The sequence below is a fragment of the Schistocerca gregaria genome, chromosome 7, assembly GCF_023897955.1.
Source record: "Schistocerca gregaria isolate iqSchGreg1 chromosome 7, iqSchGreg1.2, whole genome shotgun sequence".
Lineage (NCBI taxonomy): Eukaryota > Metazoa > Arthropoda > Insecta > Orthoptera > Acrididae > Schistocerca > Schistocerca gregaria.
This window is the reverse complement of record NC_064926.1, coordinates 322,720,677-322,733,172: the sequence shown is the minus strand read 5'-3', so window position 1 is coordinate 322,733,172 and position 12,496 is coordinate 322,720,677. Positions and strand designations below refer to the sequence as shown.

General features: G+C 41.2%; 1 protein-coding gene across 1 annotated transcript in view; it reads left to right on the top strand.

Annotated features, from left to right (window-relative positions):
- The window catches only part of LOC126281760 (uncharacterized), a 111,903-nt gene that overhangs the window by 45,544 nt on the left and 53,863 nt on the right, over positions 1-12,496 (top strand). Inside the window, exon 2 of the mRNA XM_049980958.1 lies at positions 4,740-4,867. Within this exon, the coding sequence (XP_049836915.1) occupies positions 4,793-4,867 (75 nt within the window). The 5' untranslated portion in view covers positions 4,740-4,792. The remainder of the gene's footprint in view (positions 1-4,739; positions 4,868-12,496) is intronic.

Genomic DNA, 12,496 nt, shown 5'->3' with positions numbered 1-12,496 from the left:
CCCTCCTCACCCCTACTTCGGGGCAGAGAGCAGACAAGTGATTACAATCACTTTCTTTATCATTTCTTTTTCACATTGGAGTAATCTCTAGTTCCTCACGTGTCAGAACATATCTTGTTTATGATTTCTGTTCCTGGGAGCTCTATTTTGAGTTAATCAAGCAAGTATTTTATGGATAAGGGTTGCGGATACTTTTGGAGAGTGGTTCAGAAATGTTTCAAATCTGTGGATTACCTGCGTAAATAAAAGATTCTTGGGGAATACCTTATACATAAAAATATGTAACTTCTCGTGAATATAGTATTAGGATAAGAAAATCTCCGTCAAAATTCTACCCTTTTGAGGAGTTTTTGCAGTCTTGTGACTTCCTGAGGAATTAAAATATCTGATGAAGACTTTGTCACAAGAAAAATGCTATTTTTAATAAAAGGTTTAGACTATTACTGCCGGAAAAAATACATGCCGTGAAATAGATAAACGAAGTTTGCGTCATCTTGCATTCGATGTAGAAGCTGTCTAATCGTGGAAGATTCGGTAATGGTCAGCGGCGTAGGCATGCAAAAACAACAGAAAATACTGCATTGGCCACACAAAATGTACGTTCACAATTAATCCTAGAATCACCTAAGAATTCGGCGAAACTTAAAAAACAACGGACTGCGCAGATAATGTTGAAAAGTGGCTAAAATTCCACGAAATGCTGAATAACATTTCTGGAAGGACACAAAGCCACAGTCGTAAAGACTACATAATAGTACGTTGGTAGAAGTATACATGATGCATAACAGCTACAGAGAACAGTAACATACTAGTTGTTCATCTACTAAATTTCTTTTCAAAATAGTCATATGTTTGTAGAGATTCGGTAATTAGGGTACCCATAATACGAGTCTGCCAAATATCTATCAACGAGAAAAATGAGCAATGTCAACATTCCGTTGACATCGAAATCATTTGAGTCGGACTGATGAGAAGAATACCAAGTAGACAGTTTAATGTCTCCGCTGTTATTTTACTAGATTAGGTGATAGCGGATCCAACTTTGATCCAGTGAAAATTTGCAGTATTTAAACAACCAAAGTCATCCTCTGAATCTGAGAACGCGTCTAATGGGTAGTGTCTCTTCATACTTCAAATAGAACAATAACACAGCATTGAATCAAAAGTCTGTTGCCACCTTTTTGGTCTCCAGATCTTCAAATACAGATACCCTACCTTCTCACGCAGCACAGGTTAAAAGATATGTTCATAAACTGAGAAACATTAAAGATATTTGACTTGTATCTGTTGCTGCTCGCAAATAAAATGCTATGCGTGCACAATGCGGTGCTCTCTAGCTTAAACCGTGACGAAGAGCAAATTAAAAATTCAGACAATTTTATGAAATGCTGCTGGGAGGAAACTGAAAAACGGGAATGGATGGAGAAGACGGTAAGTGAAGAGGTACTAAAAATATGTGGAAAAGAAGAAGGTATTAGATGTTGATTGCGATTTACTAGAGGAAAGGAAAGTTGACCGGACACGTTTCGGAAACGAACGACATTACTGAAGAGAAATTAGACAAAATTGCAGACAGTGGAAGAAAAACTTGGGTTATTTAAGTGATGCAAGCAAAAGGTAGAGAAGAAAATGTTTTAAATAAGTTATCCCGACACTTGTAGTTGCTCGAAGTATCTATTAATAGCGATATTGATTATGCATAATTTCACTTGTTGGTGAGGAGAATGATTTCCTAAATTGAAGTCTTGTGTAAAATTCCGAGTATCCTATTGTTTACACAAAAGCAGGCGACGAAATTTGCTGTAACTCTTAAAACTCTCACATGTAACGTACGTTTACCAAGCTCTGAAAAACTGCCATACAAGCAGGCTGGCCGGTCGATAACGTGACAAGCGATGCATCGCTTCGTTTCTCTCAGCGTAATACTTACTCCACCCAATGCTCGTTATTTCCTCTATCGCTTCGCTGCAATCTCGGACCTCGTCAGGACCGTGTTTGTGTCGTGAAAAATACCTCTCAGGCGCACGCAGATGGGCAATATCTCCCCGAAGGATAACCCGCTATCGTGTGCAATCTGAAGTCTCTTGTCCATAAGGCAGCGTTTGACGTTCCTATCATACGGTGGAGATAAAACAGAAATACTGTCCAGAAAGTGGTGATGTGTTCAGGTTTTCCGATTTTGTTAAAGATACTGATTTCGTGGAAAATTGTTATGTAAATTTCCTTCTGGTCCAGTAGGGTTGTGAGACTCGTAAAATTCGTGACGTGTTGAAATCCAAACTTGAACACAATACTATACAAGATTAGTTTCTGAAATCCAGAGATTTGATATTGTTATGAATTATCTGAGGCATTTGAGTGTGTGAATTCTGGCAGAAAAATTGCACTTCTGTATTATTGGTGATAAATTACCTATTCGGTTAATTTTTAGTTAATGGAAAAGCTATGTAATTCAAGTAACAAAGAGACATACTACAAAAATTGTGTCCAAGTTTCGATTAAAGAGCCTCTGCTTTTTGTGGAATGGAATCATCTCCCACAGTGTTTGTAACAATAGGAGTATCAGCTCATTTCATTGAGACCACAGATAGTATTACAAAAATGTATTAACAGAACCTCTCGAAAATGCTCTTTAGAATGTTATTGATTCTGATCCGCCCGGGCAGCCATTCGCGTCAGCACGCCTTTTCCGATATTCGGGATGGCGTGTCGGATCCGGATAGAACCCACCCGGCGGATTAACAACAAGTGTCGGTGTGCCCGCCAGGCTGGATGTTATTTTTAGGCGGTTTCCCACATCCGACTAGGTAAATATCAGGATAGTACCCACGTCACGCCTTATTAACACCATTAAGAAACATTTAGAATACGTTCTTACACTTTCGCACCAGATGCACACAGATGGGGTTCAGAAATTGCATCCAGGGAGGGGGGAGAGGTGATGAAAGGGAGAGCATCCGGCCTCTCTCTAGCACTAACACTGACAAATCCAGACTAACATGCCGATTCCGTGAAGATGTGTGATAAGATCATGAAAAAGAAGATTATTGATTCTCTGAAAATATACTAAATATTTTGAAAATACATAGAGTACTTATTTCTTGTGCTACAAAAAGTACAGCTCCAATTAATGCTGTAAGAAAGGAAAAATCCGTAAAATGAATGGAAGCTACAGTTTATTATCACACCTATATGATGGCATGTCCTAGATATCTTTAGACAACTACAGCAAACCTATGTACGATGGCGTGCTGAAAAGTAATGCATCCAAATTTTCTATGCTAAAACTGTTAAAGCTTTTTAAATAAAACAAACACTATTAACATTCTACACCTTTATTTTTCATGTCTACGTATTTATTTCTCAGTCACCCTGGAAACGAACACATTTCTCCCAATGAGACAACCGTTTGCTGATACCATCACTGTATAATGTTTGTTGACCAAGACACAACCTCACTTCCGCCTGCATTCCTTCATCACTATCAAAGTAATCTTCAAGTTCTGGAGACATATAAAAATGAGATGGCGACAAATGGGGAAGGTAGTAAAGTAAAGCCACGTCTGTTAGAACTAAAGATTCTCACGATAGTCCATATAGGAGTCTTGATCGGTATAGGGTGGATGTCAGGTTGGAGAGATGGTTGGCGATGTATCCAGTCTCATGGCCATTGATGTTGCCGGAGCCTTGGTCGGTGATGTGGCCGGTGACCTTTGAGCCTGATTGGTTCGGCGTCTGCTCGAAGGTCGCTTCCACTTGATGGGCTGTAGGCAGCAGACGGCGTAACCAGGCGGATGGATTTCTATACGGGTCACGTCACGCGCGGACGAAATGTAGTGCTGCTACTTGAGCGCTCTGCTGGCGGGCGATGAGGAGATGATGGCGCCTCTCGCGGAGTCCACAGGAGTCTCACCTGTACACAGAAGAAAGTTTATATTATGTAAGTTTGCAGGCTTTCATAGCCGTTGTCATCAAAGCTAAAATCTTCTGGATTGTAAGACCGAGTCATATTTCTTTCTAAAACAATCGACGATTCGATCCCTCTGCTGCGATCTTCTTCAGGAGTGCACACCAAAACATCCTGAAGGAAATTCCAGCAGAGGGGTCGAAACGTCGATTATTTTAGAAAGAAATATGACGTGGCCTAACAATCCAGAAGTTACTTTAAAGTTTATATTGCTGTTGTTCTTCGAGTACACAGATGGAAAGGTTGCTGTTGTGGCCTGACATGTACGCAGCGCAGTGCGTACGACAGTCTCTGTTTACCCCTGGCTTTGGTAGGGGGTGCCTAGGAGTGTGGCAACCCGCCAGCCGCAAATGTGTTCCGTAGTGTTATGTGGTCAGGCGAGAGGCCGGATACTGCAGCCATCTTCAAATCAAAGCCTAGAATAGGTAAAACAATGTTCAATGTCAGATTTTTTTTAAAAAAAAGAAAGAAAGAAAATAGAAACTTATACATAAGCGAAGGAAAAGGTATTTGACTAATGCTGTTGAGTTTCTCAGAACATTTCGAGCGAATTAAGGCACAGAGCACATTTTTTTTAAAAAAAAAAGGGATCCGCGATACAGACACATATGTATGCCGACACCTACTCCGTTACACAAATTCCCATAAATATTATTTCCGATGTGCGAATGGCTGTCTCGGGGTCAGATGCCAATACAGTATAGCGACTCAACCTATGGGACGTACGAAACAGTAGTCCTTTTACCGGCAACACGACTGTTTGTTTTTCCAGGAACTGCAACGCGTGCTCCAGCGGGCTGGCGCCCGTGACCACGGGCCGGCGCCATGCCTGTCATGTACAGCTTCTGCTTCTGGTTCTCCGTCCGGCTGGGCTCCATCATCGTAGGCGCCGTATCGCTGGTGAGTGCCCAACTACACACTGTAACACATCTCGTCTCTTTCACGAAATACCAGACGCAGAGAATATATGACTGAAAATAGGAAGGATAGACACAAAGTTTTAATTAATACCTCGAAAGAACCAAGATGTGACCATGGAACCTCATGTTAGTCTTTCTCTGCATATTCGTCCTTCAATGAGACAGCGACAGGATAACTCTTCACAGACCCTAGTTGTATAAATCCACATTTTGGTTGTTCAGGAAACCTTTCACCTCGAAAATCATCTCGTAATTACTTTAAAAGTGCTTGTCACCCAATGGTTGCTTCATCTAAAGAAGGAGAGAGAAGTCATGAGATAACCGAGTGGGGAGGGGTGGATGGTAAAACTTCAACATACTGACTGTGTCCTGGGCAGAAATAGCCGAGTCGTTATCTTGAACCAAAAAGGTTCCTTGGATTGCACCCCAAAACACTTTATCTTGACAGTCTTGCATAACCCTGTCATCATACTTCATTAGTATGCTCCTGTGACGTCTGCTTCTTAGAAGCAGCACACCACGACAATAAAAAAAAACTCAGTACCACTGTGCTCCATGATGCTTGGGCTTTCACGTTTTTGACAGTGGTGGTAAATCTAAATGTATCCATTGCTTGGATTGTTCCCTTATCTTGGGATCGTACTGATGCTAGTCCATGAGATTAACTGGCTAAAGAAGTCATCAGGATCGGCCTTATATACATTGAACATTCACAATGCCTTATTGGTTCTTCTTCTCCTATCCTTTTATTATCGTAATGGAAACCTATTATTTTGCAGCAGGCTTGGGCTCTTTCTTTAGCTGGCTCATGGCAGGGATGTTAATTTAAAAAGACCTGAGTGTCACAGGCTTGCTTAACATTGATAGCTGCCCTCAAGCACGTACAGAACAAGTAAATTACAGTGTCCCATGTTCCCACAGCACTTGCGTAAAAGGGCAACCTGCGACCCATAAACACTGCATTGTGCGAGATACCAGAGTAAATCCTTGTTGGCGAGAAAAGAGCTGAAAGCGATGTCAAAAACTTAGAGGTTGAGACCATGGACCTGGCCGTTGGTCGTATCTGCACAGGGATCTTCGTTTAAATCCAAGTAAGAGAGTCTGTGGTTCTTCCACAGTAATTGTTTCGGTATAAGGCGCGTTTTGCTGCCCATGTCACGGGGCTAGGGTTTTAACTGGCTAGACTTGGAAAGCTGTGACCTAATTTCAGATATTCTCTGCCTTCCTCACCATACCACACCATTATTGGTCAATCACATCAAAATACGTCAGAGTAGGAATTTTTTAAACTTGTTTATAAAATTATTCTTGGTCAGAACTCACAGGATGTGGCCAGCAAGACTCCTACACTTGAAGAATCAGCCAGGTTTCGGAGAGTAAAAGATCACACTTGCCATAGAGAGGTCGTAGGGAACACTTGCTCCAGGTCGTCGCAGAGAGCTGTACAGAAGGATGTCTCTGACTTAAAGCAGAGTTCAGTGGTCAAGCCGACTTAGAATTTTCAGCTGCTGCCACATCTGTCTTCCACACTCACGCCGTTTAGTAGTGGTAAGCATGAGCCGTCAATGCAGTCACAGAGGAGATGGGGATCCAAAGCTAGTTAAATTGTATTAGGGTTTAAATTCGCAGCCAGCTAATTGCCCCCACCATGCACTTTGGTGAATCTGTTGGTGTTCGTTCTTACTTTTCCGGGGCTCTTTCTTTCAATCACTAACCATTTGCACAGTTATTTGCCATATCCGTGATATAGTTTCAAATTAATCTGCCAAGTGTACCTACCGGTGCCAAGGCTGTAGCTTTGTCCACTCATTCTGTGGTTATAAGTTTGATTCAATGGGTAAATCACTGTTGCGTTACTGCAATAAACTTAATTGTTATAGTGACCACTAGCTTACTCTTCCCTGTAGATCACCGGAGATCAGACTTGTAGAATCTTAGCTAAACAGCTCAACCAACACCTCACACCTCCTCTTGTGATTTCCTGTTCTGCATTGAGACGTGGGCTGCCAATTCATTCCGACTCGGACTGGCCATAATGAAAGTGTCTGATCCATTTAACCACTGTGTCATATAATGGTGAACTATCGCAGTACATTTTCACCAACTCACCATTAATTGTGGCTGCATTGTTCTCCTTGAAATGTAAAAAAAGGATCACCGCACGATACTTCAATTTATGAATCGGCTACGCAGTTTTGTTTTGGCTCCTCCAGCGATGTGCAACGGTACTAGTGTGCCACGCCGATTTCAACGTGTATCAGGACTGCAGACATGATTTTACTAATAAACAAATAAGCAAATAAATATTAACATGCATGTTTGAATGAAAAAACACTGTGACAATCCAAAGAAAACAATCTCCAGAATATTATTTCTGGATTCTTCTGTCAATTCTTGGTAGAACACTTTTAAGCTTCACATCATGCAATCAAACACATACCCACAGACTGTCACAATCACACATACTGCTACACAAAATTAAAACATAATAGAATGTCCTATTCCTTACCTTGCTTATCTCATAGACTTTAATACTGAAACAATATAACTTGTAATACTGCAGTATTGTGTATTTTAAACATGTAGTGTGTGTAATATTGACAACTGCGTAAAGTGTAATTTATAATGTAAAACATATTTGCTACACGACGTAAGTGACTAGTACTGTCAGACAGTCCTCAACCGATGTCGCGACCTTACAAACTATAGCATCATATAACCTATTGTACTGTAACGGTATGCATTTTAATTATTTATTGTGTTTAATATTGTCCATTGCCTAATGTCTTATTTACAATGTTAAAAAACGTGTTGGATGCGTAGCATAAGTGGAGAGTGTTCAGTTTGACAGTTTCTCAACTATTGGCATGACGTCACAAACTTATATTCATAACCATTTAACCTTTAATACCCTAATATTATGTTGTTTAATTATTTATTGCGTTTAATGTGGTCCATTACGTAAGCTGTGATTTACAACGCTAAAAAACAAGTTTGGTGCACAGCATTCCGTGCTGGTGTATTTATTGTATCTTTGTTTACCATGTTTGGACACCTACGATTTAGTGACCCTTGCAGACGCTAGTCAGTTGTTTCCTGTAGACGGTCCAACGAGCCGAAAACCAGTTAGAAATAAACAAAAATCAGTAGAACAAGGAACAGTTTACTCGTCATTCAACTTTAAATCCATAACTTTATTTTTTCAAAGTTATAATATGATTACTCCTCGGAGGATTATTGCTCAGCACTTACATTTTATGAAATAAAAAATATATCTACATTTATATACCTCATTCCACCTCCTAAAATACGTTTTTCATTCATTAAATAAAGTAAATGAATTGCAATGTGATCAGTCGAATACTTCTTTTCCTCCACTCCACACAAAATCACTTCGTTCACATTAACCGACATTTTGCAAAAGCAAGTCGCAGTTTGACAATTCAGCTACTATTCAACTATGGTAAAGCGTTTGTATGGGGCATAAAACGATTTTGGAAATTGGAACCCGGCAACTAAACCCACACCTCCGGAATCGGTGTCATAGTGTTTACATGATCAACTAGAAGCGATATTGGCGAAACTGAATTTGGGAGAACGCTTACATCTACACGATTACCCTTCAATTCACACTTATGCGTTTGGTAGAGAGTACATAGAATCATTTTCAAAAACTATTTCACTACCATTCTACTCTAACATTTCGCAGGAAACGTGAGTACCTAAAAGAGCTCCGAATTCTCTCATTTTATCAAGAAATTTTTTTACCCGTATATAGTTGGGAATCTCAATATATTTTGGCATTCGGAGCCGAAAGCTGGTCATTGAAATTCCATGGAAAGATCTCGAAATTAAAAATTTCTTCGCTTTAACGATTGTCACACAAATTTGCTTATCATAGCCACGAAAGTCTATTCCCGATTGAGTGATAACGCATAACGGGGAGCAGCCCTTCTTCGAACTTTTTTAATGTCTCCCATCAGTCCTATCTGGTAAAGATCCCATAACATGCAGGAATACGCTAGACGAGCCTTGTTAGTAGATACACTCGCATACTCGCATCACGAAGGAATTACCCAAACGGGACGGAAATCGATGTACGTGATCTACATCTACATCTACACCTACACCTACATGTATACTCCACTAGCCACCAAGCGGTATTTGTTGGAGGGCACAATTCGCACCGAAGTCATATTCCCCCCCCCCCCCCCCTTGCTCCACTCGCGGATCGCGCGAGGGAAAAACGACTGTCTGAACGCCTCAGTACGAGCTCTAATTTCCCTTATCTCTAAATGGTGGTCATTGCGTGATTTGAAAGTTGGTGGTAATATTATATGCTCTACATCCTTCAAACTTTCTATGAGATTTCTAACGCTGTCGCGATGGCTAAATGTACCAGTCACGAATCTTGCCACTCTTCTTTGGACCTTCTCAATCACTTGAATCAGACCCAACTGGTAAGGGTCCCATACAGACGAACAATACTCTAAGACTGAACGAACTAACATATTGTAAGTTATTTCCTTTGTTGAAGGACTGCATCGCTTCAGGATTCTACTTATAAACCACAATCTAGAGTTCGCCTTGCCCGTTACTTGTGTAACCTGATCATTCCATTTGAGATCTTTTCGAATAGTCACGTCCAGATACTTGAAGATTGCTATCGCTTCCAAAGACTGGGCATTTATTTTGTACTTGTACATTAATGGGGATTTTCGCCTTGTTATACGCAGTAGGTAGCACTTACAAATACTGAGGAATAACTGCCAGTCATTACACCACGCATTTATTTTCTGCAAATCCGCATTGATTTGTTCACAACTTTCGTGTGCTACAATTTTCCTGAAGACTACAGCATCATCGGCAAACAGTCTAATACCACTGTCAAAACCATCAACCAGATCGTTTATTTAAATCGTAAAAAGCAGCGGATCTATTACGCTGCCCTGGGCCACACCTGAAGTTACGCTTGTTTCTGTCGAAGTCGTCCATTCAGGACGATATACTGCTCTCTGTCTTTTAGAAAAATTTCTATCCAACCGCATACGTCATCGGATAGACCTTAAGCGCGCACTTTTCGGAGCAAGCGACAGTGCAGAACTGAGACGAACGCCTTCGAAAGTCTAGAAATCTACATGTGCAGACAAACAAATGAGTTCATTTCAGAAAAACTGGATGGTTTACTCAGGAGAAAGAACACAAAATGTGCAGACAAACAAATGAGTTCATTTCAGAAAAAAACTGGATGGTTTACACAACAGAAAGAACACAAAATGCGCAAGTCAATAACGCGTTGGTCCACCTCTGCCCCTTATGCAAGCAGTTATTTGACGTAGCATTGATTAAGAGAGTTGTTGAATGTCCTCCTGAGAGATATCGTACCAAATTCTATCCAACTGGCGTGTTAGATCGTCAAAATCCCGACATAGTTGGAGGGCTCTGACCACCATGCTCAATTGGGGAGAAATCCTGCGACCTTTTCACAAACATGAAGACAAGCAGTAGAAACTCTCGCCTGGTGCGAGTGGCCATTATCTTGCTGAAATGTAAGCCCAGGGTGGCTTGCCTTGAAGAATAACAAAACAGGGCGTAGAATATCACCGACGTACTGCTGTGCTGTAAGGGTGCCGCAATGACAACCAAAGTTGTCCTGCTATGAAAAGAAATGGCACAGACGAACACTTCTGGTTGTCTGGCAGTGATGAGTCCCACTTCGAACTGAGCCCCTATGACCAGCGGACTGGTGTGTGAAGGCGTCTCAGTCAGCAGAGGGATAATAATGTGACTGTTGCCCGCCATTCAGCCCGACAGCCAGAAGGATTATCTACGGTGCCATTTATTTTCGTAGCAGGATCCCTTTCATTGTCATCCGCGGCACTCTTTTCTGGGGTCACATTTAAGCAAGATAACTTCCGGCCGCACACGTAGAAGGTCTTCATGCTTGCCAAACCCTATCTCGGCCGTCAAGATCGCTGAGTCTGTCTCCAATTGAGAACGTTTGGAGCATGGTGGTCAGGTCCCTCCAACCATCTCTGGATTTCAACCTAACCCGCCAATTGGACAGAATTTAGCATGATATCACTTAGGACATCTGATAAATCTTCCAGTCAATGCAAGCCGAATAACTGCTTTCATAAGGGCCAGAGATGGACCAGTGTCTTACTGACCTACTCAATTTGTGAAGTTCCTTTCCTTGAGTAAATCATGCAATTTTCCTGAAATTGTAATCATTTGTTTGTCTGTAACTGTACATCACATTTACCAATTTCTGCCCTATTCAGACAATTCCTTCGTGGTGCGTCGTTTTCTTAAAGTGTACAAGGTGTGACAATAAAGTAATGAGACCGATTTTCTTGCAATCCTGCAGGCTTGCGTAGGCACAATACCTTTGACCTTGTCAATAAGCTGCTTCTAGTCCAAGCGGCACATCGATGAAACTGCTCAGCTGTGAGTTGTGCTGTAATAAGTTAACACTTGTTTGTGTCTCTCGTCACAGAAATGGAACCCCATAATATTGTGCAACGGTACGCCATTTCTTTTTGCGTGAAATTGGGTGAAAACTCGACAACTTACAGTAAGCTTCAAAGGCTTTTGAAGAGGAGGTTATGTCAAGAGCTCAACTTTTTTGTTGGCATAAAATGTTTAGTGAAGGAAAAACGAATGTTGAAGATGTAGACCGCAGTGGACGACCATCAACCTCACAGACGGATGTCAACTTGGCCAGGGTGTGCGAACTCGTACTACCTGATTGAAGATTATCCGTGAACATGATTGCAGAAGCACTGAACATCAATCGAGAAACGGTTCGTCTAATAATAACTGAGGATCTTGGTATGAGAAAGATTCATGCAAAAATGGTCCTCAAAAATCTCACACCACAACAGCGAGAAACACGGAAAAATGGTGTAGCCGATCTGTTAGAGCAAACGGAAATCAATCCATAATTGTTGTGCCGTGTTATCACTGGTGATGAAAGTTGGTTTTTTCAGTACGACCCAGAAACAAACCGCCAAAGTTCGCAATGGTGCCCAAAGGAATCACTCAGACCAAAAAAAGTTCGCGTGCCAAAGTCAAAAGTGAAATACATGCTTGTGTGCTTCTTTGATTCCAAGGGAATTGTTCATAAAGAGTGGGTTCCTCCTATACAAACAGTTAGCTAATATCACTACAAAGAAATTTTAGAACGGCTTCGCAAAAGAGTTCTTCGTGTCCGTGCTAACATTGCCGATAGTTGGATTCTGCATCACGATAATGCGACATCCCATACCACCTTATTCACCAAATATCGCTCCATGCGACTTTTTTCTATTTCCAAGAGTCAAAACGGCGGTCAAGGGACACCATTTTCAAACAGCACAAGATGTCCTAAAGGCTGTGACGAGGGTCTTGGAGGACATTACAGAAGATGAGTTCCAGAAATGTTACCATCAATGGCAGAAGCGCTGGAAAAAGTGTGTGCAATTAGAAGGGAACTACTTTGAAGGAGACAACACTAAAACTTGAATAAAACGGTAAGCAATATGTTTTCACATCAGTCTCATTACTTTATTGTCGCACCTCGTATGTTGCATCCTGTAGCGTTCTGCCAGTAAAACGCTTTGTTTGG